General features: G+C 41.0%; 1 protein-coding gene across 1 annotated transcript; it reads right to left on the minus strand.

Moving 5' to 3' along the window:
* Positions 1-143: 143 nt before the first annotated feature.
* ptgir (prostaglandin I2 receptor) lies at positions 144-22,477 on the minus strand. The gene is made up of 3 exons (XM_068711337.1): positions 22,322-22,477; positions 21,165-22,204; positions 144-2,904 (listed from the first exon to the last, which is right to left on the minus strand). Exons 2-3 carry the CDS (start codon positions 22,008-22,010, stop codon positions 2,617-2,619), a joined length of 1,134 nt encoding a protein of 377 aa, XP_068567438.1. The 5' UTR covers positions 22,011-22,204; positions 22,322-22,477; the 3' UTR covers positions 144-2,616.
* Between the last annotated feature and the right edge of the window lie 202 nt (positions 22,478-22,679).

Consider the following 22,679-nt stretch of genomic DNA (forward strand, 5'->3'; position numbering starts at 1 on the left):
ACTGGAACATGTCATCGCCATGTAACTAAATGATGCTTTGTTTATAATTGTTTCATACAGTAAAAGAATCTCTCCAAATGGCCATAGTCTTATAAAACAGAGCAAAATAAATGTTTCTCTGTAGTCAATGTTGATGTTGGGGGCTATAACAAGACAAAAACAAATGATTGTCTCAACTTAAACACAATCTTCTGTTTATTTTGTCAGTGCATCCATTTCATAAATGGTGAACGCAGAGTAAACGCGCACAGGTCCCATGGCATTTAAAAACTATACATGGGCCGAGAAAAAGAGTAGTGGGACAGTTAAACATCATAAAATCAGCATAAACATTTCTCTTTGGAAACATAAGTTGTGTGACTGCTTTTTTTATATCATATTATTTTATTTCTCATGAACAAATTGTGTACCATATAACAAACACTATTTTCTACTATTTTTTATGTATTTTTTCATTCATTTTGATGAATGTACAACTTAAATATCCTCAAAGACCAAATGTGCAAGTGGTAACGTGTCTGTCTTACCTCGGGTCATGCATGGCTGTGTATTTAAAGACTATACAGCAAAATGTTAATGTGCAACACAGCCTTAAAATAAAATATTAATGATCTCAAATTACCATGTCTGTTATCCCTAAATCTCTGGAATTTACTGCATAAACCAAACCAGCACAACAGTAATGACATTATACACGGTGAAAAGGCATAAATACACTACATTTAAATGCAGTTAAAGTCACAACAAAAATTTAAATCTCACAGAGTTTACTATTCACAGACAAGCATCATATGTAGTTTGGAAATCAATGAGAACGTTAAGGAGGGAAGCAAATGTGCATGCAATAAAGTGACATTATCAGCTGGACAGGAATAGGAATTCACTTTTTACTAACTCTCGCCCCTCTAACGCAGACTGGTTACATAGCACAGCATTGGCCAGCTTGTTACATTTCTAAGTAAATACCAGTGGAGCAAACATTAACAAAGTGTGTTAGCACACTACGCTAGTAACTAAAGGTATGCTGAATGTATACACATGCTGCTTTTGCTTTTTAATTATTGTAATGGTGAGTTAAAACCCAGCTCTATAGAAAGAGCATTGTTCCATAAGTTCGTATTGTCTTCTGACTAGATCCCCAGGTGAGGGCTGGTTCACTTTTACACTGTGATCTGTGGGCTTTAGCTTCTATCTTTATCTTTTTAAATATGTTTTCAGCTGCTGAACCAGTTTGACATCCTGGATAAATCCTTCAAATCCATATTGTAGACATTTTTGCTTTTCACTGAAATCTCTTTTTCTTTTTTCCAAAAATTAGATACACATTTATTCAGGGGTGCAGTTAGTGACAGTGTGGGCTCCATGGTATCTCTGACCGCTTGACAGACTAGGAACAGGTGGCGGGTTTTAGCGAAGGGTCAATTATTCTTAGCTTGAGACTAAAGTAGCCTTCTAAACCCATTTAACTCAGCTCTCAGGTGTGCTTTGAAAAAAAAAACAACCTTTTGTCTAGTTTTTTATAAACCAATCTGATTTCTTGACAGAAGATTGGAGTTAAAAAAAAATTTAAATGGGCAGATTTAACAATCTTAAGTTAAATGCATTTTAGGAGTGAGAGTAATTGGATTATTTCTATAATGGGTACTCACAACAACCGGAAAGATATGATTCTGTAATATTAACACACATATCACATGTTCACATTCATAGTACTATCAGTCTGTGCAGGTGTGAGTCAGAGTACTCTCTGTTAGGAGCAAGACACATTTCCAAGACCATCACAGGTACAATGTAACAGCTGAAACACAGACTATAGTATGCACTATATATGCAATCTAATAACAATTGTGATAACTTTGGTCACTCTTTAACTTCACAATTAAAACCATAATCAAGCCAACAGTTGAATACTTTGGGTTATGACAAAATACCTGCAAAATTGATGACATTCCTATCAACCCAAGCTGTACTTTGTGTTTTGTTCAAATTAGCTAATTTAACAAGGAAACATGCTAAACTAAGATGTTGAACATGATACCTGCTAAACATCAACATGCATTTTGCTCAAAGCAACCCTTGTACCAAAGTGAAGCCTTAAAAGGACCGTGAGCATTGCTGTAGCCTTTTACTCTTGTAACATGATAGACTACTTAAGATTAAAGCCTGATAATGTATTAATATTTATATATCACCTGGCCTGGGAAACCAAATGTCAACGTCTCCTCACTTGAATAAAATATGTGTCTCTCTTTTGGATCACACTCAACCTGTCACAGATACATTATAATTGTGGTCAGGGGAAATAGATTAACATGTCATCCAGTGATGACTAGGAAATAAACCGTCATCTTATTATTCATAGGCATGATATGATTTGATGTGTTCATTAGTGGTAAGTTACAGTGCTGTTTGTTTTACGTCACAAGTCTTCCTTCAACTTTGAAAACTTTGTTTCTATTAGTAATTGGAAGTTTAAGACATAGTGCAATTGTTGTCTTTGTGCCTTAAAATGGTGAGTGCACGTATCCTGTATGCAAATGTTAAAATATAATTTCACAAATGTTTTATCAGACATGGAATCCTCCGAACTTCCAGTCACCCCCGGGTTCTGTTGGGTCACAGATGTATATTGGAGAACGTGTTTGTCTGTGCAACGGTCACGTCTGGGGTGTTGCGCTGCATGTGACTGTCAAGAGGCAAAGACAGAGCACAGTGTGCCTTCGTCTTCACAGCTTTTCTGCTGAAGTGGCAGCTCAGCAGAGAGTAAAGGTGGTGAAACACAGACTTGCGGCAGATAATGAAGACCCAGGGATCCACGATGGGGTTCAGTGCGTAGAAGCGGAAGGCCGTCAGGTTCTCCGTGTCGCCACAAAATGGGCGAATGGCGTTGATAAAGCCTGCAATCTGAAGAAACAGATGTGTTAAACACAGTTTACTGATCATTGGTTACAAATGTAAAGCCTAGAAAATACAAGAGAGTTGTGTCTAAAGACCTCAGTCTAGGTCTCAGGATACAGAGCACTGCTGGTTTTCTGTCCCAGATTAGATACCAGAATGAAAACTAGCAGAGCTATCGGTCAATCATGTTGCAGCCTTGTTCTGGCGATACAGAGCTCAACCCTTTACTTAGAGCAACTTTGGTGAACATAGGCTACATGCAGAGATGGGCAGTATTTCTATTACTTGTATTTGAAATATGTATTTCAATTACTTTTGAGTATTTTGTAATTTGTATTTGATAGGGCCGATGAAAAATCTAACTTAATTTGTAACAAAATACTTTAGAGTGGAGTAATTTTGTATTTAAATACAAATTTAATACAAAATACTTTCTCCACGAATCATAAAACAGTCTTCAGATCTGGTAATGGTTATAATATCAAGCTAGCGATCGATGCTAGCATGCTAATGACGCTAGCATACTGTCTAGGCCAGTGCATAGCCAGTGTTTAGCAAGTTAACTTATCAGTCGAGTAGCTAGCTATAGGAAGAGGGTTATCATGAACATACAAGGGCGCTTGTATGTTCATGACAACCTTATCAAGAGACGTCTGACCATCTAATCTTGCACTGTATTACAAGTTATGCTGTATCTTCTCAATGTGAATGTCATAATATCAATTACTGGCAGATAATATAGTTCACAGTTAGCCAGGCTATGATGTCCATCTGTTAAAAAAAACAAAAAAACATTAAATATCCAATTTATTTTATTTAAAAGGCATATTATGAAAGTATTCTTAGTTTTATTATTTCATACATTCTACAGTTGGCCAGGTGGACAACATGTCTCAGTACAGTAACTTATTTAGGCTCTTTACCTGTGTACAACTGGTTTTAATTCTATATTTTGCTTTTATAGTATACATAGGCCTAATGTGCGATGCTATTCATATGTGATGAATATTTTCTTGTTGATACAAAGCCAAAGTTTATGGGCTGTAAAGTCCCATTAATTAATAAATAAATAAATAAATAAATAAATATATATATATATATATATATATATATATATATATATAAAAAATCAATCAAGTTGTTGTCTTTTAATAGCTTTGATTAGTTACACTGGCATTCTGTGACTGCTCTTCCTGTTTGTGGGGTTCACCAGAGCTTTGTGTACATTGTATAGCCCGAACCTGAATGCTCTGCTATACCAAATTGTGAGAAAACGGAAAATCCAGAAAAAATTGTTTTCCTATATTTTAAATACAAAATACATGTATTGTATTTTGTTACATTTTCTGGCACCAGTATTTTGTATTTTATTTCAATACATTTATTTGAGGGGTATTTTGTATTTTGTATCAAAATACATTTTGATGTATTTTTGCCCATCTCTGGCTACATGCAGGGATCTGCTTCACATTCACTCCCAACTCAGCATGCAGTCTTACGTATCTGCAGCTTAATCTCAACATTCTTGCTCTCTCTCCTCACCATCTGTGAGGGTGAGGAGAGGTCTTCGACTTCTTTAAATACCAACACCTGCTTTCTTTAAAAAAAGATTTTCCTCCTTTCTGCATTGCTCCATTTGTGTTCTCTGATTTTGCTGGTGTGTTTCTCTAGTAAATGATCAATTTGTGTTCCAAGGAATATTGTCTGGACAGTAACTTTGACACTTTATGCTGGTAATTTTGGTGATTTATTACTAGGATTAGGAAGCTTACATGTAAGGTACTGAGTATAATGGTATTTGGATATTACCAGACAAGATGAGCATAACATCTTGGTGCTGTCATACACCAAGATCTTTGGTGTCTTGGGTGTGTTTGGTTTTTGCCGCTGCCATTACAAGATCACCAGGACATTACGTAATTACACAATGCCTTCAATTTTCAGAAATGTCCTGAATACAGATGCAGAACATGCTACATGACAAAACTACAACTGTCTTTGTCACCTCACTCCTCTTCTCTATCAACAATTCTCCATTTCCTCCATGAAATATCCAACAAGCAGTGGCCGAATTAAGCCTGTGCTGATCGAGTGTTTTTATGCATTGGACGTTAATGTTTCCCTGACCCTAGGGCCTGGACTGAAAACTAATAAGCTAGAGCCAGAGTGAGAGGGCCCAGAGGGAGCAGAGGCCAAACCAGACTACCAGAGGGGTCAGACACAGGGCCTATGTCCTCTCCACACTTATTATCTGGCCAAACTCACACAGATATGGTCGCTCACATATTGATCTACAGATACACCCATGAGAAAAACAGAGAGGGAGAGAGGAAGAGGCTGACTGTGTGACTGCAAACCCAAAACAGCAGCAATCATTTTATGATGCTTCTGGGAGGATGTTGAGCTCAAAATGCATAATAACTTAAAACCAACACCCTGGAACAGGTTCGTCAACTTAGATGTGTCCAAAGTGGAACATAACCAGATGTTACCTTTTTAAGGAAGTATTTGAGGTTCTGCAAAATTTCTTCAATTGCACAACCGATGTGATCACGAATACTGGCGGATTCTCACTAATTGCATAGGCTTGATACATTGAGGAAAACGTTTATGTATTTATGGATTATATTAATACTCACACAGACACACACCAAGTCAGGTTTGATATGAACACAGGTTAAGACAGTTTGGCCTCAGTTCCCTTTCACAGGATAACGTTTGCTGGAGACCGACAAAACATTTCACAATCAGACAGTCAGTCAGTTTTTCCTCCATCATCAGTTACTGCATTCACCTGATTAATGCTTAGCAAATTGAAAATCACTCATGATCAAGTTATGTAATCTCCAGGTTTAGGTTGTACCATCTATTCATGAATCCATTACTAAGTGTGTGTGTTAAGTTCTTAGTAACTAAAGCAGATCTATTTGCCAGGATGTCAGCACAATATAGGAGGCAGTGAATACAAATGTTTCAAAAGCCTCAGAAATAATAGTGAAATATATCCTTATTTGACCTTAACCTCTTTTACGACAAGAATCCCACCATTAATTGTCTTGGCACATTAATAGTTGAAGTAAAAATGAATCTTAGGCCTACTGGCATAAAACACACTAACAAACACAATGACAAATGCCTCTTGTGCTCAACGCGCAGCTATCGTACACATTATTCATCATGTGGTGTTGCCAGATTTCAAACAGACATGCATCCTCAGACGCTCTCCCATCTTCCTCGCCCTCTCGCTCCACATGGCCACCCTCACCCTTGCTACCGTTGCTGCATGACACCCTGCCTCTTATGGTCTTCCCGACAAACCTGAAGCCCTGCAGAGAGGGCCACAAATCAAAAGCTGTCCTCTCCAAGCACTGCAAGACGTGAGGGCCCAAAACTGATGAGATGTCAGGCTCTCCTTAAACAGGAGCATATTAATGTCAGTCCGTGGTTAAAGAGCAGCCCAGAAACAGTATACAGCTGCCGAGGATCAGGGTGATTATTTAGGACAACAGAGAATCATGTCGGTGCAGAAAGGAACAGAACGTGAGTGTGCTCATAGACATATAAATCCAGCAAAAGCAAATACATTCGCACATGTCCTGTATACAGATGCATACAGTACATTTGCAGACAGCTGCATGTACACTGGATTTATACATGTGCAAACACATTCATCTATCACCACCATCCACTGATCTGCAATTTGTACCTGAATTTATATCTAAATCTCCTATGTCGAATATGGAATGCTATTTTGGTCATGTAGATATTTCCTTTTACTTCGTATGTTGATGTTCTGATGACTGCAAATCTTCTAGCACCTGGACCCAGTTGGTGTAAATAGGTACATCCTGCCAGAGACACATCATAAGATGCTATTTGGGGCTGATGATTGCTTTGTCTTTCTGGAAACAAGACCACGTAATGGATGTCTACACTCTACAACCCATTATTTTATGTCTCATGGTCCTGGAGGACTCTTCCCAACTCCTTCTTCCTGATCGTGTTTCATTGCAGGATCATTACACGGGGATGAGAGGAGACAGCGCAGAGATAACAGGCCTTTTAGAGCGCACTGTTTACAGCAGTGAGCCAGCAGTGAGAGAGAGAAATGCCACTCGTCTTTAAAGGAGTAGTTCAACATTTTGGGAAACATGCATGATCCGTCCGAGAGTAAGATGAGAAGATATCAATCTCATGTGTGATTTGTTTGTCTGCCATGAAGCCAGTGGAAACACGCTGTAAACACAACACTGACATTATCTGTTCCCTTAATTAATGGCAAACTTGTCAACTCTTTGCCAGCTAAGTGGTGGGAGGCGTACTAACTGTTTTCCTCTTGCTGAAAGCCTTAACAAGGCTTCACACATCCTGTAGAGCTAATGCTGCGTTTTCAGACAACTTGGGACTTGACATTTTCAAACCTCCTAGTAGAAAAAGTACAATCAACGCCACTCAAAGTCTGAGTTTCTACTTGTAAACTCGGTGCAAATCCATCTACCGCAACTTCACGAAAGAGCCGTTGTCTCAAGTCACACAACAACACAGTGCACATTGTAGATGGTAAAACACCAACTAAAAGGCAACGTTAAGTATATTTGTCTGTATTTAATTTAAATAATTCATAGTATCATAGTAAAACCTGTTCTGCATGGAAATTGATAAAGTAATAAAATATGTCACCAATGTTATTAGGGAGCTGGTCACGGTAAGACATCTCTAAAAGTAATTTTCTCTGTGCACAAGTCATTCAAAAACATTAAAGGAAAAACCTAAAAATGCCCAGAAATGCGGAGACAACACTGCTGAGAGTTCAACAGTATGCGCATTATGCCAAAGAAACATAATTTGTCACGGTGAGCCATGGTTTTTGTTTATGTTTGGCGTCGTGCACCTGGAACGCTTGGTCAGAAGTTGGAAATTCGGTTAGTTGTCTGGAACGCAGCATTGGTGTTTCTACACTGAAGAGGAATTTCACTGATTCACAATTTACAGTTAGGAAGTTAGTGAGGAGGTGGCTTGTGTCATCTGAGATACAGAAAAAGATACAGAGAGGAAGAAAGAGTGGGTGTGTGCTGTCAAGAGCTTCAACATGCAACTGGTGCATGTAATCAATTTGTCAATTATGTCAATGTCTCCTCAGGCTTTGTTTAGTTGCTTTTACAACACAGAAAACAAACCTCTAACTTCCCACATTGTTTTTCAGTATTAAGCATTCACCTAGGAAGCATTGCAGGAGTCATATAAATGTAAATGTGTTCGGTTTCAGGAGTAAGAAAACATCAAATCAAATGTTAATGAATGGCAGCAATGTAAGGCAGTAAAGTCAGCTTGTGTTGAGTTTCATCAGGGGAACAATGCTGTCTAAACATCCATTAGTGAGTTTCCTCTTTAAGAAGTGCCCGAGGTTGCATCGAGTTACCTGGAGCCATTAGGCCTTTCACCAGCATTGTGTTAAATGAATTTCAGTGAGAAAACTATTCCAGAGAACAGGCGCCACTCTGACACTCAATCCAGTCAAATATTTGCAAGGAAAAGTGACCAAAGTGCAAGATAACAAAACGTTTTACGTGCACTCACACAGAGTTGCATTATGCCATAAATCATGTATGTTGTTCTATGCATCTTTCTCTTCCTCCATTTGTGAAAAAACTGTATAATAAATACAGCCTTTATGTCTACAGAAGTATCACCTTTTCTTTCTCCTGAATAATGTAAGAAGAAGACTTTAGTGCAAACATAAAGAGTCAGAGTGAGCTCGCTGATGAGTAAACTGTCACACACATGTGGGAAGCTGTAGGAGTACTGCTTGACAACTGACAGAAACTGCTGACAAAAAAACCCACTATGCAGCAACACCAAAGAGGAAGTGGAAGCAACTGTGAAAACCCAACTAAACATTTGGCAAAGTGAAGTGAAATATTTGGTGGGCTGATTGTATGTGTCAATACATGATAAGAGTAGGTTGACAATGTTGCAAAGCTGTGTCACTGTTGCAACAGGCGAGAGACTCAACAGGCGTTACACGCAGTTCCTCTATGACAGAAACAAGTCTTATATTATCCAAGTTTATCCATCCCTGTTTGTATCTTACAAAAAACTAGTTTCCAGTCAAAATGACGATAAAAATCCCAAAGAAAACCGTTTCTTTTAATGCACAGATACATTCAGTTTCAATATACAAGTGTTCTTCACAATCGACAAATACTTTTTCTCTTTCTGAAAAATCGTTTTTTCATTACCACAAAATACCTCACCAAGCCCAAAGTGCACATTTCACCAATTGGTTTGTTTTTTTTAAAATAAACACTATTTTACTCAGCCTGCTTTCTTTCACATCATATTCCATAACTGAGCTACACATATAAACAAATATAAATTGACTTAAAATAACTCATCTGGGGACTTAACCCTTTGTCAGCATCATTGTACTATCATCTGCCAATCATCCAAGCGTTTTCACCGACTTAAAAATGTCACTGAAGGTATTTTTAGAACTCGCCTAAAAGTCGGGTGCAGAGGTGAATGGGGGGGATTTTATTCCCATCAAATATATTTCATGTAGAGTTCACTGGGGCCTAACATCCCAAACCACCACTGGCTGCCTGGTTGCAATTATCTTGTTGATTTTGTTTTGTCCCAGTTGTCCAAGTGCGCATACGCTCTTTGAAGGGAGATGTTGTTTTATGTGCGGCACAAAAAACATTTTGGGAAGACGGCACAGAAGATAATGGCGCCTGTTCCCAGAATTTAAAACAAAACTGACTCACTGATATATTGAATGACTGCACTGAAAACCCCAATAGCATCCATGCTTCCTTTAATCAGTGACTCTGTTACACTAAAATATTTGTTTGCAAGAAATCACAAGGGTGAATTCCTATGTTATGCGTTTTCTCTCTTGACGAACTGAAACGCGTCCACCTCATGTCATCTTAATCAAGCTGATTCTCCAGTGTTTTATAATATCTGGCTTTTATTGAAGTGGATATTCGCCATTTCCCAAATTCACACGTCCCTCAGCACAACAGAAGATCATCACATTCTGTCTCACTCAGGGAGTATTTGATGTGAGGGTTTTGTATTTCGTTGCTGCAGCTCAGCCAAGTTTTATTAGGCCATATATCTCCCGAGACTGCAGGAAAGGTGGAGCATGAAACAAGAATCCTATTGTTCTTTGTGTACTAACATTTTCTGAAAGATGTAATTACTAAGTTAACACTGGGGTGGTTTCGGTTTGCCGGTTCCATTTCGGATCCGGTTTGCAGTTGACAACATACCTGGATTTTTTTCCAACATTAACAAATTTCTCATCAAACCCTTCATCTCTCCCCACTTTTTTTATTTGTAAAGAGCAAAAAAACAACAACATATGAAAGTCAGCTTTAATTTAGTCAAACATCACTGATGGCAGATCAGATCAGCTGTACCTAATTAACAATAATTAGGTTACAGCCAAAGATGGTTTGTGAGTGGAAGGACACGTCACTCTATTATAGCACTGTATGGCCACCGGTGGACTGTGTCTTTTATGGTTCAACGGACCAACAGAGTGGTCCGACTCTTCTTTAGAGAAATTATCTCATTACCTCACGATAATCCCAACCCTCTGGTGATGAACCTACAGAGAATTATCACCCAAACCTGCAGCTCCCCGTAGCTTTATGGAGATTTACAATCAGTTAACCAAAACATATATTTCTTGAAGCAAAACTCCTTTTACAGTGTGTCTGATCCTCCTGAAATATATCTCTGAAGTTGCCGTGTTACATTTTAGTATGTTTACTTTTATATTGTGTTTTCAAAAACATGAAAGGAGCTCAAAATAGATTTTAAAGTCTAGAACTGTTTTTAAAACTTGTTAAAAGAAATGTATTATCATAAAACTGTTTAATAAGTATACTGGGAAGAAACAAATATCTATATACAAGTCTCTGCATATCAAATAACTCCACAAGAGGTCCCAACACTAAGGTTGAGAAACTCTACACTTGGGTGTGGAGCTCATTTCACGCGGTGCTGTGTGAACAAAGAAAGTGTAGATGGATGGACAAATAACTGGCCACACATGGAATGGCAAGAACCTAAAAAGGCAAATATGGAGAACACTAATGTCTTTGTACATACGGTAAACGGCTGCGTGTGAAAGATCTACTCATCATTTCTGTATGTCTTGGCAACAACTTTGAATATTTTAACCTTTCTGTCTTATTGACCTATTTAGACAGATGCACGCAACCTGCTAACCTAACAAACTACTACTTTGCACACCAGCGCATTAAAAGGGAAATCCTCCCTTTGCTGTCATCTCTCTCAAAGACAAACACCATTGAGTAAATGCTTAGCTGTGCCTTGCTTGCAAAGACAGAAAACATTTATTGAAGTTTCAGATGCACAAAAATCAAAACAAGAGCAGATCTGTAGGAAAACACATTTTTAGTCTTCCTCAACTAGCGTCAGATGAGCTCATCTGGGATGCTAATGATATGAAAAAAATCCTGGTTTTAAACACACACACACACACACACACACACACACACACACACACACACACACACACACACACACACACATATATATATATATATATATACATACATATACTCATACATATATACATATACACACACACACACATATATATATATATATATACACACACACACACACATATATATATATATACACATATATATATATACACACACACACACACACACACACACACACACACACACACACACACACACACACACTGCATTCAAACATACACACATACAAACATACATTAAAAATAACATAAACAATGATGACGATGATGACAAATGGACCAAAAAAGAAGAAAGGAATCTCGCTGATTGATGCTTCTCTTGTTTTCACATAAGTAATGAGACAGAGTTTATGTACGTTTATGTACGTGTTCGCTCACCATTTTTACTCTGTAATACTGAAGGCAATCATCAACCGCATAGCTACTCCCATACTCAGAGTGATAACATGTATCATATCAGAGTGAAAACTGGGAAATAAAATGTTCCCTCTTGAGCTTACAAACCGACACAAATAATAAATTATGTTAGCTTGAAATGTGGTACAAAAATAATTTGAATCTGGTCATAAAAGAAGAGCTGGGTCAAGCAAATAACTGAAAACAGCAGTATGTAAAAGGAAGACCTATGTGTCTCTCCAATAACACCAACTCCTTAACCATGGTTGCCTGCCCACTATTCAGTTCTAGCATGAGTAACTAAACACTAAGTCTGGAGGCAGCTATCGATTGGAGAAGATTTACTCTGGGCTGACCACTTTTCATCTTCTGAAGAAGCAAACTAGGCCCACAACTAATAACATTTGCTAAGATCATTACACTTTATTATTTGGTCAATGCAATACAAGGTTAGACGAGGGCACTACAACTATTGGAAAAGTAGATCCTACAGGGAAAAGTAGAATGTGTTCACGTGTTTCGTGCTCCAATAACAAATTAAAATGTTCCGGCCTGGACCGACCACGGATCTTTATCAGGCACAGAAATCTTCAACAAACACCGAATGAAATACTCAACAATCAAAAACATGTGTCCACAGCTAATGGCCAGAATTAAGGCTAACAATGACAATGCCTTTAGCCAAAGGTGAGCAGATTCTCCTTTTGCCTTATCTGGATGTGTTTACATCTGTCATCTTCAATTCCCTCAAACTAGATTGCACAGATGCACACAGCTTAGTGAAAATGTGTATTTTTGCACTGTTTATGCAGAAAGATCTTTCAGTGTTAATTGACTCATCGAGACATCTTGTAAAACTCCACTGACCCCCCCCCCCCCCCCCCCCATGAATACAGGCACTGTTAAAGTGGCAGCTCACTGTTGAAAAAGTCCGATAATGATGCAGTCATGACTGATGAAAAAGGGGTATTTACTATATTTTAACACAAAATATATTTTTTTCATTTGTCAATGCAATAGTTAAGCAGAACATCTGTACATTTCTGGACCGCATAAATTATGAAAACATGTTTCCACACTGTTGCAAATTGCACATTTGTTGTCAACACTTCTTAGCTTTTGTTGAAAGAGGTTTGTCAAAGTGTGAATGCACATTAAAGATATATTTGGGGCCAGTTTTTCTATTATCTATCATGCAATACGCCCAATATTGACAATGCAAATGATTGACAAACACACAATGGATTTATCAAGGGCACTGCATAACATTTTGTTAACAATGGCATCTATTTTTCTATCAAGGACATGTTATTTAAAAGGGGTATTGAGAGTTAAGCAGTACGAGGGAACAATAGCATTTGATGGTATTTTCTTGCTCTATATCCCGCTTTTAGTCCCACAGTGATGGAAATATGTGGTAAGCAGTCTGACTGGAAGTAGACTGAGATCATTCAAAGGACAGGGAGCTGGAAGGCATTATGCATGAACACATGAAGCCCCAAACAGGATATTGTTCATATTTGCGGTACAAGTATTCATTTTAAGATTGTGTTGAGTAAAGTTGTGTTGTAAACAGTAAAGCTGTGACACATTAGGGCTACACTCACTGTTTTCACTTCTTGAGAAAAATATGACAACTCACGCATTAACAAAATATAAGATGGTGGAGTGAACAAGGATGCAAGTGTCAACACTTTGAAGTGCTTTTATTCAACATTTTCATATTAACCATAAAATCACATGACTAATTTTATGTGAAAGGGATCGCTTCCAGTGACAAACCAACAAATTATCACCCGACTCTGCTTTTCCCTTGACCTCAACAAAGCATATTAGCACACCTACTGTTCTGTTTTCTATCTCCGATCTCCTCTCTACATCTGTCTTTACTCTCTTTTCATCATCCTGTGCCTCAGCCATTACAAATCCCTTCAGCACCTGCTCACACCTCTCATTGTCCGACTGAAGCCTAAGGCCATGCTCTTCAGCAACCACACACTTTGACACATTAAAAGGGGTCCAACCTAATTACCTCTGAGATCTTTATTATATTTGCTGTCCACTTTCTCCTGTGTGGCTCAAACCGAGTAAATCGTGACAACAAACAAACCAGGATAAAATATTAAGGGCGGAATTTAGCAAACCTGCAGCCTTGTGACTAGTGTAATAGGAGCAAATGTGTGCTTGTTCGTATATGAAGTATGTTGTGTACATGTTGAATGGAGGTTTAAGCGTACATCCACTAAGAAAGGGAATCCTCATTGTTTAGCCCACAAAAGGCAGCTGCTGAATGCAGAGCATCATCTGTCATTATAGAATAGCTCACAATGAGATGTATCTCACACATCCCAAGGGAGGTTGGGAACACGGAATCCGAATGGACCATGTTCAAAGCCTCTATTGTGGACACAGCTGCTAGGAACTGTAGCCGAAAGGTCATCGGTGCCTGTCGTGGCGGCAACCCGAGAACCCAGTAGTGGGAAGCCGTCAAGCTGAAGAGAGGCCTTTAGGACCTGGTTGGCTCAGGGATCTCCTGAAGCAGCTGAGAGGTACCGGCAAGCCAGAAGGGCTGCAGCTGTGGTGGTCGTGGATGCTAAAACTCGGGCATGGGAGGAGTTCGGGGAGGCCATGGAGAAGGACTTTCAGTTGGCTTCAAGGAGGTTCTGGCGAACCATCTGACGGCTCAGGAAGGGAAAGTATGGCCTACCCCAAACTGTTCTCAGAGGGGGAGGGGGATTGCTGACCCGTACGGGGGACATCGTCGGGGAGTGGAAAGAGCACTTTGAGGAACTCCTAAACCCGACTAATATGTCCTCTGGAGAGGAGGCAGTGCCTGAAGACTTGGGGGGGCGCACCCATATCCCTGGCGGAGGCCGCTAAGGTAGTCACAAAGCTCCTTGGTGGCAAGGCGCTGGGGGTGGATGAGATCCGCCCTGAGATGCTGAAGGCGCTGGACACTGTTGGGCTGTCTTGGCTGACACGCCTCTTCAATGTCGCATGGGGGTCGGGATCAGTGCCCATGGACTGGCAGACCGGGGTGGTGGTTCCCATCTGGTGGTTCTTGTGGGGGGTGCTGCAGGAGTATGGGGTGCCATACCCGTTACAACGGGCCATCCGGTCTCTGCCCTTTGTCACCGGTCCGGTTCGTGACTTTCATGGACAGGATATCTAGGCACAGCCGGGGGGAGGAGAACGTCAGGTTAGGAGGTCTCGGGATCACCTCTCTACTGTTTGCAGATGATGTGGTCCTGTTCGGACTTCCTCGGATCGTGACCTCCAGCATTCACTGGGGCGGTTTGCAGCCAAGTGTGAAGCGGCGGGGATGAGAGTTAGCACCTCCAATTCTGAGGCTATGGTGCTCAGCCGGAAATCGGTGGATTGCTCCCTCCAGGTGGGGACGGAGTGCCTACCTCAAGCGAAGGAGTTCAAGTATCTCGGGGTCTTGTTCACGAGTGAGGGTAAGATGGAGCGGGAGATCGACAGGCGGATCGGTGCGGTTGCAGCAGTAAAACAGGCGCTGCACCGGACCATCTTGGTGAAGAGGGAGCTGAGCCGTAAGGCGAAGCTCTCAATTTACTGGTCGTCTACGTTCCTACCCTCACCTATGGTCACAAACTCTGAGTCGTGACCGAAAGGACAAGGTCGCGGCTACAAGCGGCCAAAATGAGTTTCCTCCGTAGGGTGGCCGGGTTCAGCCTTAGAGATAGGGTAAGGAGCTCGGACATCAGGAGGGAACTTGGAGTTGAGCCGCTACTCCTTCACGTCAAAAGGAGTCAGCTGAGGTGGTTCGGGCATCTAATTAGGATGCCTCCCTTTTCTGGGCACGCCCAACTGGGAGGAGACCCCGGGGAAGACCCAGAACATGTTGGAGGGATTATATCTCCCTGCCGGCCTGGGAACGCCTCGGGATCCCCCAGTATGAGCTGGAAAATGTTGCGGGGGAGAGGGAAGTCTGGGTCAGCCTGCTTGGCCTGCTGCCACCGCGACCCGACCCCGGATAAGTGGAGGGAAATGGATGGATGGATGGAGATGTATCTCCCAGCAGCACCTGGAGCACCTCAAGCACAAAGCTGGCTCTTATCTTGACCCTGTCACAGCATGTGGGTCTCTACATCTCTGACTGTACCACTCCCATGTCTCAAAATAATGCAAAGGTCATGGTACACCACGCTGCCGTCACAAATAGTTCACCCATTATTTCCACATGTGCTGTTGCACAAGCAGACTCATCAGAGACCACCTCTGGCAAGCATTACAGGGATTTCCGCTTTGAGTCATCTTGGACGAGTCTCGATTTGCGGACTTTAGCTCTTCGCCCACACTGATTTACTGAATCTGGATCCAGTTTGGATGTTGGGATTCAATAGGATGTCATCCTGCATATTTCCAAGGGCATACCAATCTAGGCCATGACTGGGCCTGTCGAGGGATTTTAGAGCTCCTAGCTGTTTTGAAACTATTCCAAGGTAGATTTAGCTGTATGCTTATGGTTAAAGTCCTACGGGCAAATAAACTGAAACACTTATCCAATGTGTTAGTTGTTTTAAAGCAGACTCTCATATAGAATTAGTTTTTATCTGACTCCGTTAACTGGTTTCTCAATCCTTATTCAGTCTCAGGGTCCTTCAAAAAGGTGAACACATGTGTTTTTGAGTCTTCAAACTGAATATTTTGCTTCATACTGTTTTTTTCTTTTTCCTTCTGCCTAGTCTGCCAGACAACCAAGATTTAGGAGGTGCTGGACCGATTCCTGGAGGCATGATGTCCTGGGACTGTATATGTGTCAGAGTAGCTGTTTACCTTCTTCCTGACAATCAGCCCTCATGCACAGTTTGCTCAGAGCTATGGGAAGTGGTTTGGTATTTCCATTTTTCCCAGAACTTACTGTGATCTTGTGAACCCCCAAGACTTCCTTTGCAGTTCAATCTTTATTTGGTTACCACAGGGGTGAGAAAAAAGGATTGGGAGCAAGAGGGACAACATCTTTAACATCAGATTGATGTTAAAGTCATTCATGCACTTATCCCAGTGGCAAGTATTAGTAAATAAAATCAAAAACAGTCAGTTTGATTAAGACTTCAATGTAAAGTCCATGCATGCACACATGGTGATGCAATACATTGTCATGCTGAGGATATTACGGCTCTTCGACTGATCCACAGGTGGGGAAACTTGCCAGCAAATGTAGAATTCTGCCAACAAAGTCAGACATGAAGAGGACTGCTGGAATGCAAACATGGATGTAAACAATGTGGGTTTAAAATTATTCCAAACTAGAATTACCGCCTCGCGGTTGTTTGGCTCCGCCAACCAGTAAAGTTGCAGTTTACATCCATGTCTGTCATCCTGTTGTCAAAATTAGAATATGGATTCTTGAGTTATGGCCAAAAATGTGTTTTGTGAGGTCACAGTGACCTTTGACCCTCAATCAATTTAACCATGAGCCCAGGTGCACGTTTGTGCCAAATTTGAGAAAATTCCCTCCAGGCGTCCCCGAGATATCACGGTCACTAGAATGGACTAAACGGACGTTCGACCCGAAAAAATAATGCCTCCGGCCGTGGCTGTCGCCAACATGGACAATTAATGTAAACCAAACCTTCACTTCTTCATTCCGTTTCCAACTTCCTGACCTCTAGTCTACCATTTAGCACGTAATGTTACTCTAAGGATCACAGCATCAAGTATTTTCTGAACACTTAGTTTAAATCATCTCATTAAAGCTGCTATTTTGATACTTAGAATACTTTCAACAGCGCAATGAGGTCAAATTTAGTTAATGGATCTTTGTTGCACTGCCTTTCTTAACCTCGTCCACAATTCAACAAGAGTCTGCTGACTAAGACACGGCAGCTACGCTAATGGAAACCTTTTATCATTAAGTCAAAGCATTGAAATCAATCTCACAGTGCTGCTGCGCTGTATTAAAGTTGCTACAGTAACCTAAAACATAACCTGCCCTGGGGTTATTTATTTATTTATTTATTTATTTATATATATGGAGTTTTTTTTGTTTTTTTTATACAGTCTGAACTATTGATTCACATGATAAAAGGGTGACATTTTGAGCTGAAATAGTTAATGATATTAAGGCAGCACTCTATTGATCCAGTTATTGATTCGGAGCATATGGAACCCAGGAAGCCTGTGTAGTTTCCATGGGAACAGCAGGGAGGGGGAGGTATTGGTGATTGTCAAGCTATCAGTCTGAACCTGTCACCTGCAGAGCAAAGCTTTGATCATTTATAAGATGACGACAAGACAAAGAGGAAAGTTGATTTCCCTTTCAGAGGGAAACCTTCTGTCAAGACTCAAGAAATAATGACCTGAAATACCCGCATGAATCACATGAATCGACAGAGCAATTATGCCATATAGAGCAGCAGCTAAGCATGATCAGCTTTAAGGCTAATCCATTTTTTTATATCTTATTTTTCATTAATTGATCATTATTTTAGTCTATACATTTTCAGAAAATTGTGAAAGATTTCCATCACTACCTCTTAGTGCAAGAGGTGACATCCATGTTTTGTATTTGTGCTTTTGATATAAATGACTAACTCTCTTTTAATCAATTTACCATTTCAGCACTATTCCCTAAGGGGTTTTAATCACAAGTTTCATCTGTTTGATTCGATTCCATTCAGGGGCCTGCAATCGATAGACAATATCTTGGGCTCATTTAACACCATCGGTTACATCTATGGCAACTCACAAAAAGCAACTAAAATATGATTTGACTATTATTTTTACAGGGCCCTGTAGGAAGGAGGTGCACTGATGGAAATAGTGATGGACGTGCCATGGGAATTTCAAAATAAAGGCGTATGTCACGATAATGTTAAATCATCACAACTGTGTTGTGTTCTTGCTTTTATGTATGTTGATTTTATTGTCAATTTAGTGGTGTACATAAACCTTACATAATGTAGCTTTAATAGTGTTTGACTACACTGGCAGAGGAGGCTTTGAATCCCATCCTACAGCTGGAGATGGATTGTTTTCTAAGGCACTACATTACACTAACAATGTGTCAATAGTCCTTCCTAGAACAAACCATGCTAGACCTCATGTTTCACGCTACATCAAACAAATCAAACGTTCTTTCACAGAACAGCAGCAGTGATAACATTCATCACGTCATGTTCTATTGGTTAATGGCACCTTATCTGCTTCTGCCGTCTACTGCAATTGCACAGTGAGGTTTAAATTAGTAGGAAGTGATATACGACATAAGGCCAGGGCTGTGGACTGACAAGCCTGGGAAGCTGGTGTGATTCAGGTAAAAGTGAACAGGACAAACATTTACAGCCAAAAGATAACTCTTAAGAATGACATCAGCCCACCACACCACCTCCAAAAAAATAACTAGCTTTTTCTGAGAAACTCCCACACATCTGATCATCACAATTTCCCTGATCACAATCACAACCACAACATGTGAACTTTTGCATCCTGAATAATAAATACCCTTGCTGGTCGTCATCGTTTTTTGTCAAAGTCTGCAATACTATTCAGTTCTCTGATTATATCATATTTCACCTCCTCTGCCTACATCAAGAAAAGGAAGCATTCATTTTCAAGCACCTGTTTTCCATCTCACCCACATCTACCAGCATGCAGTTCCTGCTGAAGAGGGCAAACTGCAGACAGAGCCCATTCTTCAGAGCTTGAAATAATTTTCCAATGTATATTCTGTTACATGAAAAAAGAGAGAGAAAATGAAGACTAACCAGAAACAAATGTTACACATGTGAGAACAATGACTGGCAGCAGACTGCATACTTGCGTATGTGAAGGAACAAACGTCTGAGCTGTGTCAGTACTGAGAGTAGTAAGTATGCATTTTACTATATTTTCATTGCAATAAACTTCTCGCAAACATCTGATGTGCTTCAGGCAAACTAACTGGTATTAATCACGAAGCTGCATCTGTCTGGAAAAATTTCAAGTCTGCTAACCACCGTCTCAGCTGTTTCGGTTACAACCACAAGATGTACATGCACAAGGGCAAACAAGCACACAAACACAGACACACAGGTCTGCTGAGATGATGCATGAATCACTAATTACTAAATAACAGGATCTTGACTGATCAAGCTTGTGACTCCAGATTTTTTGATAGAGACGTTTGATTTAGGAATATTGATGAGTAAATATAAAAATTGGGTTGTAAAGTAATCAAATCAATTTAGAGAACAGTGGAACAATGGATGACCACTGAGGAAACACAGGTCTTGGTGAACACATACCACTTCACCATTTTGCAAGTGGTGAAGTTATGGTTCAGTTTCCTGAAGCCTGACTCAAAGTGTTGACAAGTCTGTATCGTCATCACTGTTTATACCCCAGGGCCATCTCTTCTCACAACTCTGGGCGAATGCCACTGCATGCTCCGTGGGTTAGTCAAACCTTCAGGCCAACTGTTACCACAAACCATCCAGATGCAGACAATGAGTAGTAGGTGAACACTTTTTACGGCTTCCTGTAAACTACCTGATCATCAGACCACCGCTGTCAACAGGGCAAACATGAATATATGAAAGCAGGCATACCTTTATAATAAAACCCACATTAATCACATCCTCCAGCTGGTTTTTATCTCCCAAACTTGACTTTCCTCAGTACCTCTGGCTAATGCTCATGGGCACTCACAGAGGGGAGGCTGGTTAACCTCGGACTCCTCCCAGAGGAGCTTTGCCCTCTGGGAAAGGCAAGGCCCAGACCAGTCCTCCAGGGTTGTCAGGTTTTGCACACTTTGCTCTACCAGGGCAGATATGGAGCTAAGTAGACACACATGCCTTGTGTGGCGAAGACTGCACTCTCAGGCACACCTTATATTAGCGGGGCCAGCCAGCAGAGCAAAGTACAATCGCTTGGGAGACACCAACAGGGCATGCAAACACATTCCACTCCAACAAAAGAATTAACGGTTGCCATTCCTGCTGAGCTTTCTATGTACATAATGATTACAGAATCAGGGGAAGGAATTCCTTTTAGGAGAAACTCTTTATGCTGGAAACCCTTTACTGTCAGTGTGCAGATGTACATCCAGTCAGGGAAAAGTGTTGATGATAAGAATAACGAAAACTCCCTTTCTCCGTTTCAATTCAAGCTTTCCCTCTTTTTTTTCGCTGAGGAGTTTTGGTTCATGTTTCAACAACTGCATAAATGATACATCAAGGTTTCAGCTCTTTCTTCCTTTTCAACTGTAAAAATGATTTAGAGACACAAACCTGCCGTAAATGCTGAGGACAAACCACAAAATGTGTTCTGAGTGGGACACAAATGCACACTGAGGGAAGGTCAAATGAAAACTCACGGTGAGTGGCAGCGAGCAGACCACAAAGATGACAGTGATGAGTGCCAGCAGCACCAGGTGGTCCATCTCCTCTTCCCCCTGTACGAACCAGGCCAGGCTCAGCCTCTTCCTCCTCCCCGTCGACCCAACCGAGCCGCGCCGCATCATCTGGTTCCGGTGCATCTGGCGCAGGCTGACAATCACTGAACCGTTGCACACAAACACAGCAAAGATCAGCAGTGCCATGAGGGAGGAGTAGGACAGAGAGAAGGCCAGCACCAAGCTGGCCTGTTCATCCCCTGTTGCATCCATGTCGATGAAGCACCATGTGCCGGGACAGTACTGTCTGAATTTGCCGTAGCCGCTGTATGGCAGCAGACAGAAGGCCAAAGAAAAGAGGTAAATAAAGAAAAGGGTGAATTTGGCAAACCTGTGGCGGATATGTACAGAGTAAAAGTACGGGTGGCTGATGGCCAGGCAGCGCTCCACAGCCATGGCACACAGGATGAGCGTGGGCGCCAGGCCGAAAAAACTCATGGCAAAGCCAAAGTGCTTGCACAGGCCCTCACCGCCCAGACTTATCAGGGACATGTTGCGGGCGTAGCAGATGAACACAGGTGGGCTGAGGAGGCAGGTGCCCAGCAGGTCGGTGAGGGCCAGGCCGGTCACCAGGATGCAGAAGACAGAAGACCTGGCGCGATGTTCCTTCTGGTGCACCCCAAGGATGAAGAGAGCCAGCAGGTTTCCCACCACCGCAGCCAAAAACATGATGATGCTTGTTGCTGGCTTGCCATCTCCATTCACGATGAGAGTGTCATTGCACGTGATATTGTTACATGATTCGTTTGAAACCATGCTTTTGTTCATGTTTAACTCACACCACAGAAATATGCCTGCTCAGTGTGGAATAAATAAGGAATTCCCATGCAACAAATGGAGATCCTGACCTCTTGACACCATCATTTGGCAACACTGAAGGCAGGGGTGTATGGTAAGTCCCATAATGATACGTTGACTAAAGACGTCTGTCTCTCTCTTTTATTGCCAGTTTTGGAATCTTTCTGTGAAACAAATAACACAAGAAAAAAAAAGTTGCTTAGTGCTTTCTTTCATTTCCCCATCATGTTAACATCTTAACAATGTTCTCATCATAGTTTTAGTGACAAATAATCACTTACCTTTCATTGGCTCTGCCTGAGAGAAGAAATATCGAAGCATTTAAAAGTAACTAGCCTGCTCCTCCTCCTTCTTCTGCAGATTCAGGCTCCTACTTTGTAAACTATTTAGCGGATACGGAGTTTAAAACTGCCGCTGCCGGTAACGTGTCGGCAGCACTGAACTCACAGGAGAGAGAGAAACACTGCATAAGATCCGGTTTTCACCGCTTACTTTCTGCTGCTCTCTCTCTTGCCGCACCTCCCAGTCTGTTTCGGATCGATGTTAAAGTCCCACCCACTGTGCTGGTGCAGCCAAAGACGCTGACAGACATTATTCAAAAGACCATTTAAAATAAATAAAGGCGAAAATCTTAAATAA

This window comes from Cebidichthys violaceus, unplaced genomic scaffold, assembly GCF_023349555.1.
Source record: "Cebidichthys violaceus isolate CVI_PGR_0920_01 unplaced genomic scaffold, fCebVio1.0.p SCAF_1, whole genome shotgun sequence".
Taxonomy (NCBI): Eukaryota; Metazoa; Chordata; class Actinopteri; order Perciformes; family Stichaeidae; genus Cebidichthys; species Cebidichthys violaceus.

Bases quoted from the DNA above. Each gene is read 5' to 3' on its own strand.
- ptgir (XM_068711337.1), bottom strand. From the start codon at position 22,010: ATGAACAAAAGCATGGTTTCAAACGAATCATGTAACAATATCACGTGC. The intron at 2,905-21,164 runs GTGAGTTTTCAT...CTGTTTCTTCAG, and splicing joins TCTGCTCGCTGCCACTCACC to ATTGCAGGCTTTATCAACGC.